We start from the raw sequence: 24068 nt of genomic DNA on the forward strand, positions 1-24068 counted from the left end.
TGGCCCCATCTCAAAGGTACAGGGTCCCTCAGGAAAGTTGTGATCCAGCTCCTAGACCCTGAATGCAGAGCCCCAGGCCTCACTGAGCACCTGCCAAGCCTGGCTGTCCTCCCAGCCCCAGCAGGACAGCCCACACTCAGCCGTTTTCGGGCTTCACCTGCTGCAAACAGTGCTGCAGTAGCATCCTCACACCCCTCTTTGCACGTCTGCGTAAGTAGGTCTGTTCTTCGAAGTAGAAAGACTACATATAGGGTGGGCACGTTTGGGGGTTTTTGTTTGTTTGTTTTTAATATATTTTTTAGATTTATTTCAGAGAGGGAGGGAGAGAGAGAGAGAGAGAGAGAGAGAGAGAGAGAGAGAGAGAGAAACACCAATGATGAAAGAATCATTGATCGGCTGCCTCCTGCACACCCCCGACTGGAGATCAAGCCCCTAACCTGGGCATGTGCCCTGACTGGGTTTTGATGGATGTTGTCAAATTTTTCTCCCAAAAGCCTACACTAAGTTACACTCCCTCCAACGGTGTATAAGAGTTTTAAACGACGTCTCAGGCAAAATTTCCAGATTGCAAGCCTTCTCGGTCCCTGAAATGAGCTGTGGAAGGAAATTTAATTAAATCCTCCCTGGGTGTTTCAAGGACAGCGCGAACGGCAGCCGCTGTCGTTGTGAGTATGGGCCAGCGTGGAGAAGCTGGTGCCCTCCGCAAGGCCCTCTCAGCCTGGGGTTCACGACCCATACAGCTCTGAGGGCGTGTTGCACTTTGCCCAGATGCAGGCAGCAGGCTCTAGCGGTCTGGAGCTCAGTCTAGTGCCTGAGTCCCTCCCCGGCCCCAGCTGGCCATGCGGGGCTGATGGGCTAACCATCCAAAGCCCTGTTCTGGGGCTCAAGCCTGCAACTCGGGCCCCACGAGCTGCCACTCCCCACATGATGCTCTGGAGTCCTGGCCAGTAAGAGGTGTCTGCCCTCCGGCCTCTGAGGATGAGCGGGGGGCTCAGAGCTGCCTCGGGTGTGAGCCTTCTGCTGCAGGTGCCCAGACACCTGTGTGTACTCAGGCACTCAAATGTGTGCCCAGGACAGATGCTCAGCATCCACACCGCTGGGTCACAATTGCCCTGTTTGAATTTTGGTGCCAACTACGAAGTGAGAGACAGCATTCCATGCAAGGCCACCCTCACTCTGACAAGTTTGGAGAGTTCCCAAAGCTACCTTCAGATTCCATCGTTTGCTAGAAGGACTCACAGAACTCTTTGAGGGCCGTTACACTCGCGGTGACGGTTCATGACAGGGAAAGAACAGATTAAGATCTGCCGACGGGAGACACCCCTGGGCAGAGTCCAAGAGCGTCCACATGTGAGCTCCCGTTGTCCCCTCCCCTGGAGTCGTGGACATGTTACTTTCCCAGCAGCGACATGTGACAGTATCCATAGAGTCCTGACAGCCACGGAAACTCACACAAGCCTGGTGTCCCAAGGTCACTCACCTATGCCCACATGGCTGACCTCTGGTATCCAGCCCCTGGGGAGGCAGAACCAATCCCACTTGGCCGGAGCCCCCACCACACTGTTAGACTGTCCAGTGGAGGAAGCTCCCAGGCCAACCAAGGCCCAGAGAGCACCTCCCAGGAGCTGAGGACACAGACCAGACCTCTCTTTAGGCGATGTTACTTCACCACCCTTCCCTTCAGGGCTCCCTTGGCTGAGACAGCACACTTTGCTGACACAACTCCATTCACTCAGCAGATACTAATTGAGCACCACTTATGCACCAGGCACCATGCCACACAGCGGGGACCATCGAGTGCTGCACAGGAAGATGAAGTGCCTCCCCTTGACACTCAGTCATGGGGAGACTGGCCACATAAACCCGTCAGCCAGCAGCCACACGCTCCCTGCATTCCCAGGGAAGCCAGGAGTCCTCCCCAGGGGCCTGCTCTCATGCCTCTGGCTCCCTCTCCTGGGCCTGGAGATGGGCAGGAGGACAGACCCACTGAAAGTGACTGTCCACGGCAGCCCTCCCATGGGGACTCAGCAGCTACTCAGGGATCATTTCAAGTTGCAGGGACTTTTTAAAAAGGAGTCTGAGCAAGAGGACTGGTTCTGCAGAGCGGCGAGTCTGACCTCCCTGGGGCTGGAAAGAAGTGGCCAGCAGGGCAGCCCGAGTGGGGGTCAGAGTGGTCAGCTGTGGAGGGCCAGTGGGTTGGAACGAGCGTGCGCATGCTCAGGTTGACTGCGTGTGTCCACCAAGGATGCGTCTGGTCCTTGCTTGTGTGAATACAAACATCTCTGAGGACCGGCCGTCGTCAAGGAGCTGCTATCACTCGATGTGTGGGTCCACGATGCTGAAATATCTGTGCAGGTGGGGAGCTCAGGTTAGTGTACTTCTGGGAGCCAGAACTGAACCAGCGTGGAGGCAAAGACCACCTCCTTCACTCCATCTCCCCAAAGAGAGCCAAGGTGCTCCAGAGAAGGGCAGGGTTGGAAAAGCTCTGAAACAAAATGTTTCCAAACTGAGTTTTAACGTGTAGCCTTGACGGTATCATTAACCCAAACTCTGGAGCCACTCTGGAGGCCTTGTGCTGAACACCCAGTCACTCAGTATGCAGCACGACGGCTCATTGCCGTGTCACTTAGACCGACTCCCATGCATCACTATGACAACATCCCTTCATCTCGCCTCGGCTTAAATATAGTTTAATACTTAAGTCTCATTTAATTGCTTCCTTTATTAAGGGCAGATACTTAGAAAATAGCTTTTTAAAAGGCAAAAACCAAGTCTTTAAGTAAAATTGTCTCTTTCCCAAAGATGGATGTGCATCAATACAAAGAATGTTCTAATCTGGCATCTGTTTATTGCTAGAAAGAACCTTGATTTTGCTAATACATTTCTATGCACCAGAACTAAAAAAAAAAAAAAAAAAAAGCCATCCATAAAAAGACAATTACAGAGATGCAATCAAGCACTGATGGCCGTGTGCAGACATATCTCAGAGAGCATGCAGGAGAGGAGGGATTGCCGGTTCAGTTTTATATAGCTTCTTATAAATCAATTTTTAAAGTAATTTCCTCACATCCAATGAGGTAAATTTGATTTCTGTAGTCAGTATTCATGTTCCAGAAAACAATATGCACTTTGTTCCATAATTACACGATGCCTATTATTTCAGCCTAGAGACATTATTTTATTACAGAGCCAGGTTCTTCCCAGAGCCCAAATCACGGGCTGGTAATGAGTGAGGTGCTCGAAGCGGAGCCCCATGCACCCAGCAGCCCCGCGTGTCCTTGGAGAGCTGACGCACACCCCTCGGCGCCGACTGAGCACCCACGTCTGCCTTTGCTCCGGAGCAGCGAGGAGAAGCGGACAGAGAGGTTGAAGGGCTTCATTAGGGACTCTCCAGGAGTCACCGTGGAGTCCGGGATGGGCTCTCCTTTCTCTGCCTCCTGCTCTGAGTCGAGCCTTCTCTCCAGTCAGTATCAGTGAGCCCTGGCCTGAGGGAGGCGTGGAGGAGACAGGGCGGGAGGCAGGGGCGAGATGGAGCCCAGTTCTCTGCCTTTCCACCCCACCACCTGGTTTTGACCCATGTACTGGCGACATTGGGGTGGATGGAAGGCAGGGGGTGGGCTCCTTGGTGGTCAAGCCCAAGGAGCCAGAAGGCAGTCCCTGCAGGAATCCTCGCCCACGCTGCACAGTCCGCTCAGCGATGCCGGTCCTGCGCGAGGTGCTGGAGACACAGCGTGCAGAGCCCCTGCCCGCCCTGTGGAGCTCACATTCCCCGGGGGCAGGGGGGTTGGGGAGGGGCACAGACTGCAAACCAGGCAAATGCAAAGAACAGTGTAAATGTAACAAGTGCCAACAGAGAAATACGGCAGGAAGGAAGACAGGGGCCTGGGTGGGGGTACAGAAAGGGTGGCAGGTAACATTTGAGCAGACATGAAGGCAGGGAGCAGGCCAGGCTGATGGGTTGCTTTTGGGGAAGAGGGCGCAGCAAGTAGGAAGCCCCTGTGGGGACAGGATGCCCAGCATATTAGAGCAACAGCGAGGGTCCCTGCTGGAGTGGAGTGAGCAAGGAGAGGGGAAGGAGTTGGGCTGGGAGAGGGACAGGCAGATCATCCCTGCAGGCCCTTGGCTGAGGCTCTGGGCTACGAGGGCATGTGGCTGCTGCGTGGAGGTCCCTGCCTCCCCCCAGAGGGAGATGGTGCCTTGGCCCCGGGGTGGCAGCGGAGGTGGTGAGAGGAGGTCAGATTGTGCTGTGAAGGAGGCAGGACTAGGCCGTTGTTCTGTTTTATGGCTTCTGGTCGGGGAAGAGGGGGGTGGTCTGAGGCTTAAACAGGGCAATATATGTCACATTTCCGGGCACAGAATTGGCTTTTAAAGACTGCAGCATCACCCTACACAGATCTGCGGGAACCCCGGCCTGGGGCACTTCTCAGCGGGGGAATGCTGTGGTCCCGTGACCACACAACCCCCATGGAGGTGACAACTAGCACAGGGGGCACCAAAGGCCCTCCCGTGAGGAAGGGCTGTGGGCACGAAGGTTCAGGAGGACTGTGTGGAGGGAAAATGAATTCCAGGGCCCGGGCACTGGGGCCGCCTATGGGAGGGAGCTGCCCTGGAACCGCCAGCTGAGGTGTTGAGGGGCTCCCCGGGCGGCGCTGCACCCAGCTTCCCAGCCCACCTTCAAGACGCTATCCCACCATGGGGCGCCAGCAAAATATATTTTCCTCCAGATTTAGGTTTTGACACAGGCAATCGCTTAGACCAGAAATATGTCAGCCCCAGAACTGACTAACCATTAACTTTTCATAAGCAACTCAGGTATGAACCCTTTATGACTCTGTTATGACACAGGACAAATCAGCTCTGGTGTTTTATTTTTATTATTGAAGCTTCCGCGGCAGGATGGGAGCGGGGCTTTCTGAGGCAGAGCAGATGTTTCAGAGACACTCACAGGGCGCCAGCAGCCTCTCCGGTGTGCGCTCCACTGGGGCGCTGGGGGCATTATTCCCTGAAAGCTGGCTGCATGTCCACCACCCACCCTCCGCCTCTGCCCTCACGGGGCCTCTCTCTGAGCCCGAACCCCCTCGTTGGGCTAGTTCATTGGCCAGAAACATCTTTAAAGGACTCGTGAGGGTTGTGGCCGGGCCCTCTGGAGGGGGAGCAAGACAGAGGGTCAGTGTTTCGAGGACCAGGAGCACGATAGGAACCAGGACCGGGAGCTGCCGTGTGGCTGCCCATGTGGCTGCCCTTGGACAGCCCTTGGCCCACTGCCTGTGGCCTGTCCTCCCTCCCGCCGCAGGTTGCTTCTTTGGAAAGGCCAGGGAAAGGCAGGAGGGACGGGCGGTGTTGGCTCCAGGGAGTCAATGGGGTTTTGCATCTTCTGTTAATAATGACAAGAAGAGTAACATCCCCACATATGTCACACCCCCCACAATGGAAAACGTATTCCCAGACACTTTCCCTCGTGAGGCAGGCAGGGCACAACTTTCAGGTGCAGGCACCCGGGCCAGAGGGCCGAGGGAACGTGCGGTCCACGGCAGAGTTCACGCTAAAACCTGAGTGTCCCTGTCCCAGCGCCGGGCCCATCCCTTCACAACCGACACAGCACGGCCCTGTTCCTAACAGTGAGCCCAGCCCTCCTCAGTCCCGTCAGCTCTGAGACCCACACTTCAGAGACGTCTGGTAGCTGAAGCCAAACCTGATGAGGGGTCCCCCTGAAACGCCCGATAACTCTGTCTCCCAGCCTGTCTGCAGTGGGGCTGGACAGGGCCAGCATTGGGCATGGTTCTGCTAGAGCACACGGCTAACAGAAACGGCCCTGCGGGAGAGCTTTGTGCCCAAGCGCTCACAGGGGCCTCTGACCAGCCAACAGCCCCTCCCGCCCACCCCTCCCCTACACACTAGCCCAGTGGGAGCCCACACTGTGAGCTGCAGGGTCACAGGGACAAGGCTTACTGAGCGGCATCCCATGGACCACACACACACACAGACACACACACGCATCAATCACACGTCAGCCCTCCTGCTCTCTTTATGCCCTGCCCTTTGGTGCTGCTTGCCCCATTTTCCTGAGAGTCTTATTTCTTTTCTCTGGGTTTTCCAGGCCTCTGACAGCTGCCTGAAACTATTTTGGTATCAAGGTGGGATCTAAACCCGCGGTGAGCACAGCCCAGCCCACAGGCCACATCTGCCCACTGCCTATTGATTTACATAAAATGTCATCGGAAGATATGGCACTGCTTGATTTATGTATCGTTCTGGCTGTTTTCGTGCCACAAGGCAGGGCTGAGTAGTTGACAGGAACTCTGTGGCCCACAAAGCCAAAACTTTCTTAAAGTCTGGCCCTTTAAGAAAAAGTTTGCCTACGCTAAACAAGGCGCCCTCCACGAACAGGTGGAACAGGTGGGCAGGAGCCAGGAAACCCGCCAATAAACAGCAGGGCAGGTGAGCCCAGTGGAAACTGAGAGGGAGCTTGCTGGAGAAGGGTTCGAGTGCGGCCTCCCCGAGAAGGTGAGCAAGGCCTTAGGTGGACGTAGGGCTCTGGGCCAGCGGCAGGGGACAGCGATGCAGGTCCTGCCGCCCGAGCCTGCCCAGCCCTGCAGGCAGCGGGAAGTCTCAAAGCTGCAGCATCTCCATTTCCCAGGGAACGGGGAGCCCTGCCCGCCCTGCCCGAGCCATGAGCCACTCGGTAGAGAGGCCAACCGCGCTGCCTTCCTCACCCCGCGCAGGACTTCGGAGAGGACGACTCGCTCTACATCACCAAGGTGACCACCGTCCACATGGGCAACTACACCTGCCACGCCGCCGGCCACGAGGAGCTGTTCCAGACCCACGTCCTGCAGGTGAATGGTTAGTAATGGCTCCGTGCATGTCGTCCCCTCAAAGCGCTCCCCAGATGCTGCTCAGAACAACCCTCCCTCTCCTGTGGTCTGTCTCCTTAAAGAAACATCTGACCCCAAACACCCCATCTCGCTCATAAGTAAAGGGGGGCAATGGGAAAAGGGCAACGTCCGCCCACTAATTTTGGTGTCTGGCTTCACCCAAAGCCCTCTCTGAGGAAACAAATCCTGGTGTGTCACCCTCGGCAACTGAGACCCTCCAAGTGACAGGGCAACGGCCACTGCTGTGTGTGGCCTTGGCTCCAGTGAGAAGCAGACACGTCTGAAACCCACCACCGCTTCAGGCAGTGTGGACCCTGTCACTTATCCAACTGGAAGGCACTGTTTCCTCAACAGGCCGGTTCCCACCTCCCTCCCTCAGAAGCTCAACCAGCCTCAGCTGGGGCCAAGCCCAGCCCGAACCTGGGCAGGCCTGGGAGGCTCTGTGCTCCCCCCCACACCCCACCCCTACCCTCTTCCCTGGCTGTGCTTGCCAGGACTCCTGGGACCGGAAGACATAACCCCTCCCAGGGGCAGCATCAAGTTACAGCAGCCATGTCTTCTGAGTACTTGCTCTGGCCAGTCCTGTGCTTACACGTCACCTGGATGCTCCCAGTTAGTGTATTTTAACCCACGTATGGATGAGTCTCTAGGTGAGGTCACTTGCCTGGGCCACACGACGGGCAGGTAATGTTCTAGACCCAGGGCCCGTGCTCCGACCCCAACCTGGCTATGCCAGCCATCAGAACAACAAGCCACTGTCCCCCCCCCCGCCCCCCACAGTGCTGTGGGGATCAGCACCCTGGGGAAATCAGACCCGGCTGGGCATCATTCCTACCACCCAGCAGGCCTGAGCAGGAGTTCATGCGTCAGGGAATAGTGGAATGGTATATAGAACAATGGTTCTCAACCTTGGCTACACATTAGAATCACCTGGGGATCTTTTCAAAATCCTGATTTCTGGGCCTCATCCTCCGGAAATTCTGTTTCTTTGTCATGGGGTGGGGCCACAACATTAGTAACAAAGAAACAGAATTTCCAGAGGATGAGGCCCAGAAATCAGGATTTTAAAAAGATCCCCAGGTGATTCTAATGTGCAGCCAAGGTTGAGAACCACTGGTGTAGAAGCTCAAGCCAGCCCCACATCCTTTGAGCCAGCTGGTGTTCAGGGCTTCTGCTCTGAGATAAAGTGAGCAAGATGTCAAGAATGAGGTTCAATTTTGCTTACCTCTGGGATCCATGGGGACAAGGCACTTAAGGACAACTGGGTGAGCTCAGTTTGCCTGTGCATTTACCCTATAGGATGTTTTAGGGACTTTTATCCTCATATGTGCTAAACTGTATTTTATTAGTCTCTCCCTTGAGCTGGGATGCACTTAATCCTTTTGGGGTTTGTGGCTGTGCTTGTTGGCCTGAATCCAGGCCTACGATGAAATCTCTGGCTTTCCCCGGAATAACCCAGGGGCCATTAGTTATAACACCCGCCGAGGGAGCCAGCCCAGCTGACGTGCAGGGAGCAGCAGTGTCTGGGCCTCTCCCAGCAGGGGCAGGACACATGCTCCGCAGTGTGAAGAGGGCTTTCCGGCCTAAAACGGGCGCGGGTAAACGCACAGCACCGTGCTGGGCACGGTTTGGCTGCAGAAGAACGCCACGTGGTTTGCCCGGGGTCCCTGGGGTCCTCAGACAAGCCTGGAAACGGGAAATCAATCAATATCCCCAGAGCCTCAGCTCAGCCCTTCATTTCCTGCCCACACTTCACAAGAACCAAGGGCACAAAGAGAGGGCTTGAGCCTTGTCCTCCTCATTCCCTCCAAAGCCAGTCTGTGAGGAGGGAGGGGAGCCGCCTGCCTGTGGCTGACAGGTGAGAGCCGGTACAGGTGCGCCTGGGTTTCCAGAGGAGACCATGGTCTCAAACGCCTTCCTGCATGAAGTGGCCAGGCCGCGAAGTGGCCAGGTGCTCGGAGGGGCTTCTGCCCCGAGTCTCCCCAGAATTCTGAGACTCAGGATGCAGAGGAGCCGGTTCTGTCCTCCCTGTGCCAAATCGCAGCAAGGCCCAGGCCCACACACACTTGTGGTGGCGCTGGGCTCCAAGGAGAAAAGAGACTCCTCCCACCAGGTGGGAGTGGACTGTCCACCTGGCACTGGGGCGTGCTCTCCTCCCTCTACCTCCCGGCCTCTGCTCCCCTCCCCCCACTCCCCACAGCCCCACTGGCCCAGCCAGTGCTCATCTCCCCTGAAGAGGCTGCTCCTGGCTCTGGGGGAGTCTAAACAGAGCAAAACCTCCCCACAGAGATCCAAAGAGAGGCCGTTTGAGGTCCATTTCCTAATTGCTTAGAGATCCCAGGCTTCTCTTCCAGCCAAAGTACTCTCAGTGGAATTGGAGGAGGCATGCTGGGACCTCTTTATTTGTGATCAGTTTTCTTCCTCATTAAATGTAGAAACGTGCTTGGCTGCATGACATCTGGGCTAGGCCAGTCAGGTGGCCCTAGCTCCCCGAGCCCCGAGGTCTCTGGGCTGCGCTGACTCACAGGCACTTGGGATGGCATTTGGGGCCATTAACCAACCCCCTCATGGGAGCAACATGCTAACATAGGCCAACTGTGACCTCACAAGGAACAAGTCCACTGCCTGCTGACCTGGGAATACGACAAGAGGTGGTCAAAGTATTCCAGAAGTTAAGCTTGCTGTGCTGGACTGAGGGAAGTGCGTACTGGGTGGGATGGTGGGAAGGTGTTGTTGAAAGTAGAGTGGTATGGAAGACACAATTCCAGTGGTAACCCTTGCTGGGTACCTCCCGTGCACCATCCCTGTTTCAAAATGAGGAACCTGGGGCTCAGAGACAGCACGTGATTATTTGCCCAGAACCCCCAGCCCTACAGTTAGTAAGTGCAGAACAGATCTTGACTCCAAAGCCCAGGCTCTTGACCTCTAACCTCCCCTCCTCGCCGGGGCGTGGTGTTGTAGCTATTGGAGAATCCAGATGTGGGGTGCAGGGGGACAGCAGGTCAATGTTGAGCTGCTGTGGGTGTTACAGACCTGAAGGGGTTTGTTTTCCTGCGTGCATCACAGCCCAATAAGACATGCACAGGAGTTAGTAGCAAAGAAAGGAAAGGTTTATTGAAGGAAGTCGCACCCAGCTCGGAGACACGGGTGAGCTAGTGTTCTAAAACCTGGTTCCCTGACGGCTTCTGGGGGATGGATTAGAGAAAGAACATCTTTAATCATCGCAACTAAAGGAGTTAGGGTCGGGGGCCCACTGACAGGTCTGGGCTAAGGTGGGGGTGGTTAGTATTGCATCTGGTCCTGATGTCAGCCATGGAGTTGTTCTGTCTGGTTATGCAAGAATGTGGTCAGTAGGGCCAACCCACCTTCATGGGTCTGGGGCTGAGGCATAACTAAGGGCAAGGTGTTATCTTTGGTTTGACGGAAACTCTCTTCTCTTGATCAACAGAGTTGAGGCTTTGTTCTTTAAATATTTATCAAATTGGTTGGGGCAACGTTGGTCAACAGGAACATATAGGTTTCAGGTGTAGGTTTCTATGTTACAAGATCTGTCTATTGCACCGTGTGCCCACCACCCAAAGTCAGATCTTCTCCTGTCGCCTTATATTAGGACCCCCTTCTCCCCCACCCCCTTCCCTCTGGCAACCACCACACTGACTGCTGCTTGTATTCATGCGTTTCAGTTTTATATCGCACATATGAGTAAGTCATACTGTAGTTCTCAGCTTTTTCTGACTGACTTATTTCACTCAGCATACTGTTCTCAAGGTCCATCCATGTTGTTGTAAATGGTGCTATTTTGTCCTTTCTTATGCTGAGTAGTATTCCATTGTGTATATGTACGGCATCTTCTTTATCCAGTCCTCTATTGCAGGACACTTTGTTTGTGTCCATGTCTTGGCCACCGTGAATAATGCCAGAGTGAACACAGGGGTGCATGCATTTTTGCGAATACGTGATTTCGAGTTTTTCGGGTGTGTTCCCAGGAGAGGGATTGCTGGATCGTGTGGTAGCTCTGGTCTTTAATTTTTTGAGGAACTGCCAGAATACTTTCCAGAGTGGTTGTACCGGACTACATTCCCACCGGCAGTGAATGAGGGCTCCCTTTTTCCCACAGCCGCTCCAGCACTTGTTATTGCTTGTCTTGTTGATAATGGCCACTCTCATAGGGGTAAGGCGGTATCCATGGTAGTTTTGATTTGCATTTCCCTATTTGCCAGTGAGGTTGAACATTTTTTAGATATCTATTGGCTGTTCATATTTTCTTCTTGGGAGAGGTGTCTGTTCAGGTCCTCTCCCTACTTTTTGATTGGTTGCTTGTTTGGTGCCAAGTTTTATGAATTCTTTATATATTTTGGAAATTAAGCCTTTGTCGGTTTGCAGATATCATCTCCCGTCTGGCTGGCTGCCTCTTTGTTTTGTTGTCCCTTTCTTTTGCTTAGCAGAAGCTTTTTAGTTTGATACAGTCCCATCCATTTATTTGTGCCTTTACTTTCCTTGCCTTTGGGGTCACGTTCATAAACTGTTCTCTGTGACCAGAGTCCATAAGGCTTTGTTCTTTAAGGCAGTTTGACACTGACCAGAACCTAATTGTCCTGGGCTTAATGATGAGAAGTGGTGGTGCAGTGTGTGCAAAGGTGGAGGGATCTGGTCAAAGGAGGCAAGTGAGTCGTGCTGCGATGAGACTGGGCAGCGCTGGCTTGAATTAGGGAAAAAGCCGTATTAAAGGCATGACGTTCCTGTGCGGCTACAGGGGCTGCACACCGTGGGGAACGGGACAGGAACCCCGCCTCATTCACTCATTCATCTCTGTCCCGGTGTTGAGCTTAGACCTGATCAGAAACAGCTGGCCGAGCGAGAATCTGAGCAGGGACCCCTGGCAGTGACTGTAAGGCCCAGCCCCTGCCCCCAGCAGGACAGGAGCTGGGGAACTGCATGGCTGGGTGTCACCAGCTCCGCGTGGGGCTGAGCAGGTCGCTGTGCAGACTCCCGGTGCTGCTCGGGTTCCCAGGAGGCCCTCAGAGGCAGGGGGCATGGGGAGCTTTGCAGGCTGTGGCCTGGTGCCAGCGGGTAACATTCAGGCAGGAGGACCTGGGGAGGCTGAGAAGGCACTGCTGGTGCTCAGACACGCAGAGCACTGTGTTTCTATGGAGTCCCCTGAGGAGGGTGGGAAGGCGGCAACATTCACCTGTGGGATTGGTTCCTTCCCACCGCCCAGAGCTTGAACGATGGCCCTGAGCAGCTTGGGTAGAATTCGGTGCAATTGCCCAGCAGGGCTGCTGAGGTCCCTTTGGGTCCCCTCCAGGTGGCAGGTGGCCTGTGGCTTACTCAGAGGCAGTGCTCGGACGCACAGAGAGAGAGCAGTGTTCTGTGTCTGGTCCTCCAGCTGGGATCGCCTCAGAGGGCAGACAGGAAGGGGAGGAGGATGAAGGGAGGAGATGGGGGCAGGGCTCAGAAGATTCCAACAGAACAGCAGCTGTGCTGGGGAGTTTGTGTGTGGCCTGTGGGCCCATGAGATAGAGATGCCACTCCTGGGAACAGGAGCTGGGCTGGGGGCTGCTCCATCCTAGGCCCAGAGCAGACCCAAGCTGCCAGCACCTCTGTCAAAGGGTCAAGACATGAACTGAGCCGGACAGACCTAGTGCTGGTACTTCCTTGACATACAGTCTTAGGCTAGTAAACTTACCTGTAAACGGGAATAATAATAACACATCCTGCCTCAGGCCTGATGAGATATGATAGATGGAAAAGCCTGATACAGATATAGTTCAAAGCCCATGGTAGGAGAAGATATGGGGGAGATTTGGGGTTGTCTCGAGCCATATTTTACTGTAGTTGGTGGACACAGGTCTGAGCTAGTGGCTCCTCAGAGAGCCTCCAACCCATTATACAGATGGGAAAATTAAGACCCACAGAAATTTGCCAAATATGGAATAAAATATAGACTTCTTCTCTCTGGAGCTGCCTCACTCCCTGGTGGCAAGAGCAGGACCCCCATATACAGGCTGGGCCACCAGCTTCTGAAGCTCTCCCTCATGACTTGGCCTTGACCTAGGTGGCTAAAGGAATCCCTTCCAGGAAACTACTGCCTCTCTTAAATTATTAGTATTACTTCCCCATAGACCAGGCCTCCCAGGATGAGGCCCAAACACTGACATGATTTATAACTTCATGCAAACCTCCTGCATTGCTTTCATCAGAAGGAGCAGGAACTCCAGACATAAATGATTAATCCATTAAATTAAAAACACCCTCGACCTCCCCACCATTCAAACATGTAGCAATTCATCCCCCAAAACGCAATAATCATCTCCCGCATCTGTTGACTTCTCCCACGTGGTGCTTTCGCGAATGTGCCTCTTACTCAGGACATGTTCGTGCTCCTTCCACCTCGGGAGTGACCGATGCTTCCCAAAGAACGCGGGCCTTTGTGTCATGTTTTCAACATTTTCACTGGAAGGCTTGGCAAACTTTTAATGAAGGTGTTTACACAGGACATATTAATCTCAAATGATTTTTAGTGCACAAATTACACCAAAAAAGAGGGCAGGTCAGGGCCCAAAAAAACCAACAAAAACAGTCGGGTCCTTGCCTTGTTGGCAGAAAGCTGATTCTCCCCCTCCCCCTCTCCCCTGCCCCCCTCGGGGCAGGCAGGATGCTTTCTCCGTAGCAGGACTTTTTCTGACAGGGCCCCGCCCAAGTGGGGCTCAAGGGCACCAGGTCTTGGAGGCCTCCCTGCCCGGGGCTCTCCTCGGGCTCCACCTGTCCTGGCAGGAGGCTGGACCCAGAGCCCTGGCTCTGGTAGGAGGCCCAGCTTCTGCCCGTGGTGAGCAGGTGCTGGCCCAGACCCTGGGGCCTGTTGCTCCATGGCGCCTCATCACATGCGAAGGGGACAGTTTGGTCCTGGAGGCAGTGGTGAGCTCCCATCCAAGTGATGGGGTCATTTTCTTTAACATCCGTGTGCTAGTTTTCCCCTTAGCAGGTAGTCAGGTCAAGGCAAGATGAGCTCCTCAGTGGATCTTCTAGGTTGCCAGAGGGCCTAGGGCTGTCTGCGGGGCCCCTTTCCACTGCTGCCCTGGCTGTGCTTCAGTTTCCAGTGTACACCAGTCCTTCAGGAAAAATAGGGGAGGCCTAGCCACCGGGGCACAGAGGGGCAGCAGCACCCACTGTCCCCGTGAGTCCACACTCCACACACACACACACTCCTGCACAGCGAGCTGGTCCTGCCTGCCGCCCCCCAGGCTCCAGCCCCGTGAACGCTTCTCGCTTCCCCAACACGCCTGGCCTCCTGACTCCCCACCGCACACTGTTCCCTCCCTGAGAACGCCCCCCACATACAACTCCCCTTGTCCCTCAGATCTGTGTCGTCATCACTCCGTTCATTCAGCGAAGATGTACGGGGCTTCTTTTACATGCCACTCACCAGGCTGAGCACTAGAAGCGTAGCTGTGAGCAGACCAAACTCTGCCCTCATGTATGTGTCAAAGGGCGAAGGTACTAAGGAGGACATTTTTAAAAACAGGGATAAGGAGAGTCAGCTAAACGGTGGGGCTTTTCGATAGGGTGGCAAGTGAAGGCCTTACTGATGCCGTATGGAGGGGAGTGCCGGAGCCAGGAAAGCCGGCATCTGTGGGCAGTGTGGGAGGGGCCCGGCATGGGGACCTGTTGGCGTTCCCTTCAGCTCTCTCCCCAGAGCCACACAACCCAGTCTCTTCTCAATGTTGGGGTCGCCAAAGGAGGAATGCACGAGGGCAAATGGTAAGGGATTATAAATGTATTAGGTCATCTGGATACCAGATGGGCTGAGCCCCAAAATGGCACCAGCCCCCAAAGACGGGAGTCACAGGTTTTAAAGGGCCCTAGACGCGCTTTCTCTGGGCGGTGAATTCTCTGTGCAGGTCCGGATTCTGGGAAAGTCCGGAGGGGAGAGCTAATGGTCTTAGCGAGTGGGATGTCCATTGTGAAGTGGCCTAAAGGTCAGTTCCCAGGGGAGAGGGTATCAATTCAATTATTTGATCAGACCTGACACTCAGACAACTCCAGTCTGCTCCTCGCCGCCCTCCCTCCCCCGCAGCCCAGGGTGAGTGGCCACAAGCGCGATCTTGCGCACTGACCCTGTAAGAGGGCGCCTGGGCTTCTAGCAGACCCCTGTCTCCCTGGCAGACAGCCTTCCCGCGGACCTTCACAGCCGGATGTTATGTGGGCTTCTCTCCCTAGCTCTGCTGCTCTGTGCTGGGGGCCGCGTGGAGCGGAGACCCCGCGCTCTTCAGGGGGAACCTTTGCAGCTGAGATACCCCCCAGAGTCCCGGCCCCTGCTCTTGGGAGCAGGGCCAGTGCGTCCCACGTCTCTGCCCTTCTATAGTCTCCATGGGGCTTCTTCTGTAAATTCTTGGTTACAAGACTTTTTCTTTTTCACGGATGCCCTCCTTTCTCCCCAGTCATAAGACTTCTCTTCAGCTAGCCTTCAGCTGGTCATTCAGGATGATTGCTCTATGTTTCAGTTGTAATTCCAGTTTGGTCCTGGGAGGAGGGGCCTGTACCTCCACCTCCTCTGCCTTCATCTTGCACTGGGATGCTGTCTCTCATTGGACAATAGGAGCTTCCAGACAAGTAGCTGCCCACTTCAGGGAGAATCCATCCCCCGTCATTCCAAAGGAAGTGTGATGCTTTTGTTTCATTCAGTTTAATAGCCAGGTGCCTCTACACACGCTCTCACGAACCCATTGGAACTAAGTAGAGTAGAATGTGTGAGTAGGGAAGAGCCCTCAATTCCACTGAAAAATGGTAATTATTTTGTCTCCTGGGCCCAAAGCTGGGGGTAGGACGGAAGGTCCTGCAGACAGTCTCCACTTCTTCCGGGTCCCTCCCCACAGACAGCCCAGGTAAGAGAAGCCCACAGCCTATGGAGGGTGACGCCTTGCCCACCCGTGCTCATCTGGTGAGTGGGCCAGGCCGTAGCCCCAGCCCCGAGCTGGACTGCAGGGCCCACGGCCGAGTCAGCGTTAAGGAGGGCACACTGGCCTTTCACCCGTGTTTCAGGGATTGAGAAGGGGAGCAATAAAAATGACCCACTGGAAAATCAATGCATTGCCCGGAGCCGTGATATAATGAGTAGCCCTGCCAGTCAGTGCTCATAAGTGCTTTGTGAAGCACTTCCTGCGAGACATAAGCCTCTGTCCAATGGCTTGCTGATAACAGAAATCATATATCTGAATTTTATTCATTCAGAAATAAATGTCAGTGGCTATTGCTCTTCACATGTAGCAGCTGAACCACATTAAATATTTGGTTGTCTTCCTGATCATATTTAGAATAATGATGAAAGCCGTGAATTACAGGGTAGGAAGCCTGACGTGTTTGTTGCCTGCAGTCCGTTTTATAGCTTTCTCTTAGGGCTTGAGTTGCTGAATAGGATGGTTGTAAACTGCTTACAAAGAGAAGTGCAGCGTTGCCTCTCAGCTCACCGCCCTGGAGCAGGCTTTTGTGGCTGGACCCCAGGCCCGGGGCCAGGTGAGGGCCTTCTCTTACCGGCACTGGTTCTCACCCGCAGTGCCACCAGTCATCCGCGTCTACCCAGAGACCCAGGCACAGGAGCCGGGGGTGGCGGCCAGTCTGAGGTGCCACGCGGAGGGCATTCCTATGCCCAGAATCACTTGGCTGAAAAACGGCATGGATGTCTCAGCCCAGATGTCTAAACAGCTCTCCCTTTTGGGTAAGAACCGCCCTCGATGTCTCTGTGCTATTCCCAAGTTCAAGCTAACACCCTCCCCAGGATGGAAATGAGAGACGTGAGTTGATTCTAAGTCAGACATGTTGGAGTGAACAGATGTCTCCCCAGACTGTTATACTCCCTGCGCTCCCACAGTCTCGTGGGCTTTCTGAGGGCAGTGATGAGAGGCTGCCAGTCAGGTCCCAGGTCACCCTCAGCTCACCCAGGTGTTCTGGCCCTTGCTGGGTGACTGTCCGGGATGTTGGCTCTGTATTTTTAATGCCTACACAGAGAATGGGGAGGGTGGAAGGGGGGGCCTTGGCTGAGCAGGCCACGCTGAGCACTGTCCTTTCCGCAGCCAATGGGACCGAACTCCACATCGGCAGCGTCCGGTATGAAGACACAGGGGCGTACACCTGCATTGCCAAAAATGAAGTGGGCGTGGATGAAGACATCTCCTCCCTCTTCATTGAAGACTCAGCTAGAAAGACCCGTGAGTCCACTCTTGCCTTTGAGCTCTTCACTGAGCTGGTGGGATGTGCGCGGTGTCAGGGAGGGAAGTAACTGACCAGGGCCAGAGCTGTCAACCATGAGCCCCTGAAGACAGGTAACACGCATATCCATCTGGGCTCAAACTGGGGACAGAGGCTGCCCAGAGGGGAGCACCCCTTCCCTGACTCTAGAAACATAGAGGAGCTCTCCAGACAGCAGACAGAACCCAGGACCACAAGGAAGCTCACATATCCTCGCCCCAGTTCTGCTTCCTACCTGCCCTGGAACCCCTGCCCTCATCTACAAAACGCCCCCTACTATCCACCCACCAGGGCCGCTGTCCCACGTGGCCCGGGGACTGGCTGTGCACACCGGCCTTCATCCAGGGATGTCGCCCACCTGGGTGCTAAGCGTGCTCTCCCTTGTGGCCACGGCTCCCCAAGTGGGTCCGCTGCTGTGATTTCAAGGACGTGGGTGCTGGCCATGGTCTCATTCCCTCAGTCACAGTTTCATATGAGTCTTTCCCAGCAAGGGAGGTCCTCAGACGTGTTTCAGATAAGGAGGATCCTAGTTGAAAGTCGGAGCTCTCCTGGAAGTAATCCTGCGCATCTGAGAGAGAGGTTGCTGCCTCTTTGTCATCCTGGGAAGTAGAAAACCCCATTCGCTTCTGGGATCCTGGGACCTGATGTCAAGGATTCATTCAGAATTGAAAGGGTCCTGAGACCCGGACGCATTTGTCCATGTGCACAGTCCCCAGGGCGGCCACAGGAGTCCATGGTGCCGTTCTGTGCACTCGATGGCAGATGTTCTCGCACTGACACTGTGAGGAAGGTTCTCACTCTGCTTTCTTCTCTTGTCCTCCCCTCCGCCGGCTCCCGCTCTCCCGACTCTCCGCTGCTGCAGTTGCAAACATTCTCTGGCGCGAGGAAGGTACCAGCTCACTCATTCTGTGCTGTGTCTGTGGTCACGTGTGTTTGTAGTTCCAACATAGGCCATCTTTCCATGAGTGCCAAACAGTCCCACAAGCGGGGTTCACGTGCCAGATCAGCCCGGAGGGGGGAGGTCCAAGTCAAACTCAGGTGGCACACCCTGAGAAGCAGATTTCACACCGCCTAGTGTCTTTAATGGTCACCAATGCATTAGAATTTAGAAACGGAAAGTATCCATTTCAAGCTCATTGAAACCTCCACTAGAGGGGCCCGCTTAGCAGGGGCTCCTGGTCAGATCCAGGCCTTAAACTTTTCTCCAGCAGCTGGTATTGGTGTTGGGGTTTAGCATATACTCTGAAGAAATGCTGAAGGAGAAAGCTATGATGATTTCTGTAAATTTATATTTATTTACATGTATGTTTTTAAATGAATAGGCTTTTAAAATTTGTATTAGCAAACAATCTTTAAACATTAGATTGGGCCATACAAAATTGCGTTTTTATACATCAAAACTGGCCTAATATGGACAGTTTCATATGGTTCAAAAACTAGCAGACTCTTGATGCTGCCTGACCCTAGCTCCTGGCCATGAGGCACCCAGAGAGCTTTTGCTCTGCATCTTTAAGGGGCGGTGTTTTTCTAAGGAGGTTACTACAAAGGGACCCAGAGAATGCAGGGGGCCCTGGGGTGTGAAGTACAGCTAAGGAGGCCCACTTAAGACCTATGCTGCCCAAGGCTGGCAGGTGCTGCACTAAAATCAGACGACCCAGCAGCAAGCACTTCCCATCATGCCTGAGCAGCTGGTACCCTTCACCGCTAAGACTCAAGGCCTGGAGATAGGAAAATGCAGAGGCCAAAACAGAGAGGCAAGCTGGCCGCCCACAGGGTGCGCTCAAGTCTGCCCAGGAGAAGTGAGACGATGAGAGCACACAAAAGCAAGGAAAGCTCCTTGGTGCCCCCTTAGCACAGTGATGGCGAACCTTTGACCGCGTCTCAGAGGTGACACGCGAGCTCATTCTTTTGGTTGATTTTTCTTTGTTAAATGGCATTTAAATATATAAAATAAATATCAAAAATATAAATCTTTGTTTTACTATGGTTACAAATATCAAAAAATTTCTATATGTGACACGGCACCAGAGTTAAGTTAGGGTTTTTCAAAATGCTGACACGCCGAGCTCAAAAGGTTCGCCATCACTGCCTTAGTGGAAGCTAAGCCCAGACAGAACCTTCGGCGGGGGCGGGGCTGGGGAGGTTGATCATGAGGCTGGGTCTCCTGTGAAGCCGGTTGTTTGTTGAGTATTTGTTTAGTCTCATGTTCCATTGCCAACTGTGGGCAAGGCCCTGCGCTCAGCCTGCAATGTAGCTACAGCTGCGGACCCCATGGAGATTCTGTTAAGCCTTCAGTCTTACCTTGGGCCTTCCGACCATCGATTTTCTGAGAAGCCCCCGGAGACTGTTCCTGGGGCCTGTTGTTGAGCCAGGGCTGTGCCCCCCTCGGCCCCCGAGGTGTGGGTGAGAAGTTTGCCAGGGGAGAGGGGACAGAGGCAAAGGTCCTGCTGGGGGCTGAGCCGGCTGAGATGCATGGCTTGTCTGACTCTCAGGGGCAGGCTGCCGGGCACCCAGGCTCCCCGCGGCAGCTCTGCAGACACCCTGGTCAGTGCCGGCTTTGAGAGGTGGGGTCAGGCTGCTCGCCATGGCAGGAACCCTCTTGCCTAGAGCCCTTCTCAGCACAGAACCAGAGGCAGTCGAGGCTACTTCATGGACTCAGGGACCTCTGCCCTCACTGGAGCCGCAGGCACTGGTGCCGTCACCATGGGCCTGACACCCCGAAAACTGCCTGCAGAGTCATTGGCAGCAAATGGGATGGTGATTCCTATTTGCCTGACTTGTTGTTTTCTAACTCACTGAAAACTTCGCCAGACCAGTTTTTAAGAGGTGGTGTTTTAAGGTGAGGTGACTGCAAAGAGACCCGGAGAATGCAGGAGGCCGTGCGGGTGTGACATGCAGTTACAGAGGGTCACGTAAGAGGGGTTCAGAGTTCGGGTGGGGTCCACCCATGCACAGCACCTAACCTGGCTCCCTGCAGAGCCCTCTGTGCGCTACACATCAAGGCACTGGTGCTCTCTGCGTGCGAGGAAAGAGTTCTCCACGTATTTATTTAATACATTTCATTTTTTCAGAACTTATAGAAATCTCTTTATTGTTCTACCTTCAAAATATATGAAAGAGTGGGGAGAAAGTGGGAGGAAGAATTCCAACCTTACCCATCCCTGTGCCAGGTTGGCCTTTTATGGAGAGGCAGAGTGAGGGGACACGCTGAGCAGCAGCTCGGGGTCTAACCCAACTCGGGCACAAAGGCAGGTGGCCTCCTTGGACCTCAGTTTCTTTGTCTTTGACATAAGGAGGCTGCACTAGTTGGGGGTCCCCAAGGCCTTTTCTTCCCAGACGGCCGAGCCCTGGGCCGGGTGAGGGCAGGCAGGCAGGCACAACCAGCTGCGGGCTCTAGCACCTGGCGCGAGCTGCCATGGAGCACCGCTGGGGCAGAGGTGGAGCCCGCAGTCTTGAGGGAGGGGTTTGCCGGCACAGACAGGCTGGGACTCGGTTTGGACCGAGAAGCACCTGCCACAGCATTCTTAGGGCCCCCATTCCAGGAAGTGGCGCTGCACCTAAATGTGTTCAAAGTGAGAGCCTTTGCTTTGGGGGATCGTCTCATCCATTCTGAATTTAGTGGACAGCGAACGGCCAAGGGCGGCTTTGCCTTTCGGGACAGGAACGGTCAAATGTATGTCAAAGCCACGGCTGTCGTTGATTTGAAAGCCTGTGTTGGTGGCCAGTCTGGTTGACTGGTGTGCATGTCTGGGAGGACACCCGGGGACTGCAGGGCCCTCTGTGTGCTGTTCTGATTGACAGCCCTCGGGGCACCTTCTCCCCTGCTCCCCACATCACCTGCTCATCTCACCTCACCCCACCTTGACCAGGACTTGCACTGCGCGCCTGCACCCCATGCACTTGAGCTGCAGTTTTGTGTGTGCCCGATGTGGCATGTGACCCCACGGGGGGAGGGGGGACGGTAGCTGCTAGAGGGACATAACCATGGCTGTGTTTGCTCCTCCCAGGCCTCAGTGTGGGAAACATGTTCTATGTCTTCTCCGATGACGGCATTATCATCCTGCACCCCGTGGACTGTGAGATCCAGAGGCACCTCAAACCCTCTGAGAAGATCTTCATGAGCTATGTAGGTTCCCACGCCCAGTCAGTATTCCACCTCGGGTGCCATTTAATTCTTAAATTCCATCTACTGTACGGTGTGGTTCCAGTTTGTCCCAAGGCTCAAGGAACACGAGGCCGAGCATGTAAATGCCCGTTCCTTCATCAGGCAGCCACGTCCACGCGCTGAGCCCGAGGGGAGGCCCAGGCCTATGAATGGGTTCCTGGCCTCCCCAAGTTCACAGCTGCCCAGTAGGTGCTATTAGAGGATGTGCCAGATGCTCTAGAAATTGAGGAGAGAAGGCCCCTGGGATACGTGATCCCTGGGCTCAGTTTTGAAGAACAAGTCAGAGTTGGTGGCAGGTTTCTGGAACAAATGTCATGAACATGGAGTGTAGAGGATAAAATATGTCATGTTCGGGGAACGGAAAATACTCTGTGTGCCTAGAGGGGAGGGTGGGTATGGGAAGGGCCTGAAATTGGGAAGGAGTTCTAATGGTACCTAAAGCTCTGGGAACCCCTGAAGGGCTTCAGACAGAGGGTGGCCATGATCAGGAACACATGCAAGACCTCAGGGAGGGCAGTGGTCAAAAGGGCTGGCCTAGAAGCACCAAGGGGTGAAGAGGTCATTATAATTGTCCAGGTGGGAAGGTGGTGTCCTGGTTAAGCCCGTGGCTGTGGGGAAGGGAAGAACTGCGTGGACTTAGAGCTGGTCACCGGTAAAACCACGGGGGGCCTGCGGGGAAGCCAGAGTCTTGCTAGCAGGAGGAGGGTCCCAAACACCCCATGGGAGGGTTACAGTGGACCGACCCTCTTTCTAAAGTGCTGGTGAGTAGGAAGTTGGTGCATCCTCTCTTGGCCTCTCTTCTGGATTAGATGTCCATCCACTTTGTTCAGCGGGAAGCACAAGTTTAATTGGTAAGAGCACAGGCTGCAACAGAGGGACGTGCCCTTGACCAGAATCAAACCCCTGATCCTTCAGTCCTTGGGCCAACACTCTAACCACTGAGCTAAACCAGTTAGGGCGGCCTCAATGTTTTTGGTCCAAGGAAGTAAAGCAATAGAGATGTTGTTGTTTTTTTAATGGAATGAGCAGGGCTGATGGTAAAATTGAGAGTTGATTTTGGACTTACATGTCTGAGATGTTCATTAAACAATCAAGTCAAGCTAAGTAGTTGGCTATAAGTCTGGAGCTCAGGGAAGAGGCCTGAGCTAAAGATGTAAATTTGGGAGTTGTGGGCATATAGACTGTAGCTAAGGCCATAGGTTTGGGTAAGATTAACTTTAGAGAAGAAAAGTTATTCAGGGTGAACTCTGCAGGAGCCAGCAACAGAAAGGGCCCAGCCACGGGGTGGGATGGAGGGAGAAGAACCAAGGAGTAGTCAGATGGTGCCCCAAGTTCAAATAAAATGATGGCCAGGGAATAATTTACAACTGAGGCGTCAACACTGACCTTGGTGAGAACACTCCCAGCTTTGTGGTGAGTTCAAAAGCAGAGGGTTAAGGAGCATATGAGGGCAAAGAGAAAGCACAAAAGAGTGGAAGACTATGCCCTGGAAGCTGCTGATGAAGAGGCTGCAGGGGGAGGTACAGCCTCAGAAGAAGTGGGAGGGGGAAATTGGTGAGGTGGAGGGTTGCGTGCCATGTTCTGTGAATCCAAAGGATTCTGAGTGTGGCAAGAAAGGGACTGAGGAGAGTCAGGGGAGAGGGAATCCCGAGAGGCAGGGGGAGGGGGGATTAAGAAGTATACATGGTAGCCTATCTCCTTCACAGGAAGAAATCTGTCCTCAAGGGGACGGGGACGCCACCCAGCCATGCCAGTGGGCGTCGGCAGTGAACGTCAGGCACCGGTACATCTACGTGGCCCAACCGGCACTGAACAGAGTCCTCGTGGTCGACGTTCAAGCCCAGAAAGTCCTGCAGGTACACCTGTCTAAGGGAGAGGGCACAGCCTGCCTAAGTCGTCTTTGCTTTCTGCACCCTCTCCGGCTGCTGTGAGGGCAGGTCAGGCCAGAGAGGGAAAGCAAAGGGGGTTCATGTGCAGTGGTTCAAGTCTTTACTGCCTACCGGGTGCCATGCGCTGTGCTAGGTGCTTGGGAAACAGCCAAAAACGAGCAAGGAAGTTCTAGGTCTTATATGGTAGTTGGGGAAACAGGCCCTAAATCAGAATGTTAGGGAGTTTAAATAGTAAGTGCTACGTTACTCGAGGCGAAATGTGCTAGAGGAACTGGAAGATGATTTTAAATTGGCTCTGGAGTGGAACAGAATCTGAGATCTAAATGCCAAGTGGGGTTCTGATCCCGGGAACAGAGGGAAGGCCCGCGATAAGGGGGAGAGTGGGTGCCCGGAAGTCGCAGGTGAATGAAGGCCAATGAGGTAGAAACAGTGAGATGGAAAGCCACTGAAGGGCTTTAGTCAGGGGAGTGACTCGATCTGGCTTCTGTATTAAGAAAGGACTGGAGGCGAGAGCAGGTGTGTGGTCACTGCAAGGAACCAGGCAGGACAGAACAGCAGTGGAGGTGGTGAGAAATGATCAGATTCGGGATGTAGTTTAAACAGGGAGCCCCAACGATTTTCTGCTGGGTGGAAGGAGAGGTTTGAGAGAGCAGAAGCCTTTGTTTGCTTGCTTGAACTTCAGCAACTGTGGAATGGGGATGCCATTTACTGTGTGTGGTGGGCTGAATGGTGGCCCCCAGGATGTGTGAATGTCACCTCATATGGCAAAAGGAATTTAGCAGATGTTAATGAATTAAGGATTTTAAAATGGGGAGTTATCCTAGCTTATCTGGGTGCTCCCTAAATGCAAACAAAAGCATCCTTATAAGAGAGAGGCAGGGATAAATTTAAAGTTCT

General features: G+C 54.1%; 1 protein-coding gene across 1 annotated transcript in view; it reads left to right on the forward strand.

Annotated features, from left to right (window-relative positions):
* Positions 1-24068, forward strand: part of FSTL4 (follistatin like 4) — a 97795-nt gene that overhangs the window by 57940 nt on the left and 15787 nt on the right. Inside the window, exons 5-10 of the mRNA XM_006759172.2 lie at positions 6723-6843; positions 16426-16587; positions 16943-17077; positions 17980-18006; positions 21125-21243; positions 22989-23138. Coding sequence (XP_006759235.1) covers positions 6723-6843; positions 16426-16587; positions 16943-17077; positions 17980-18006; positions 21125-21243; positions 22989-23138 — 714 coding nt within the window. The remainder of the gene's footprint in view (positions 1-6722; positions 6844-16425; positions 16588-16942; positions 17078-17979; positions 18007-21124; positions 21244-22988; positions 23139-24068) is intronic.

The sequence above is a fragment of the Myotis davidii genome, unplaced genomic scaffold (assembly GCF_000327345.1).
Source record: "Myotis davidii unplaced genomic scaffold, ASM32734v1 scaffold456, whole genome shotgun sequence".
NCBI lineage: Eukaryota > Metazoa > Chordata > Mammalia > Chiroptera > Vespertilionidae > Myotis > Myotis davidii.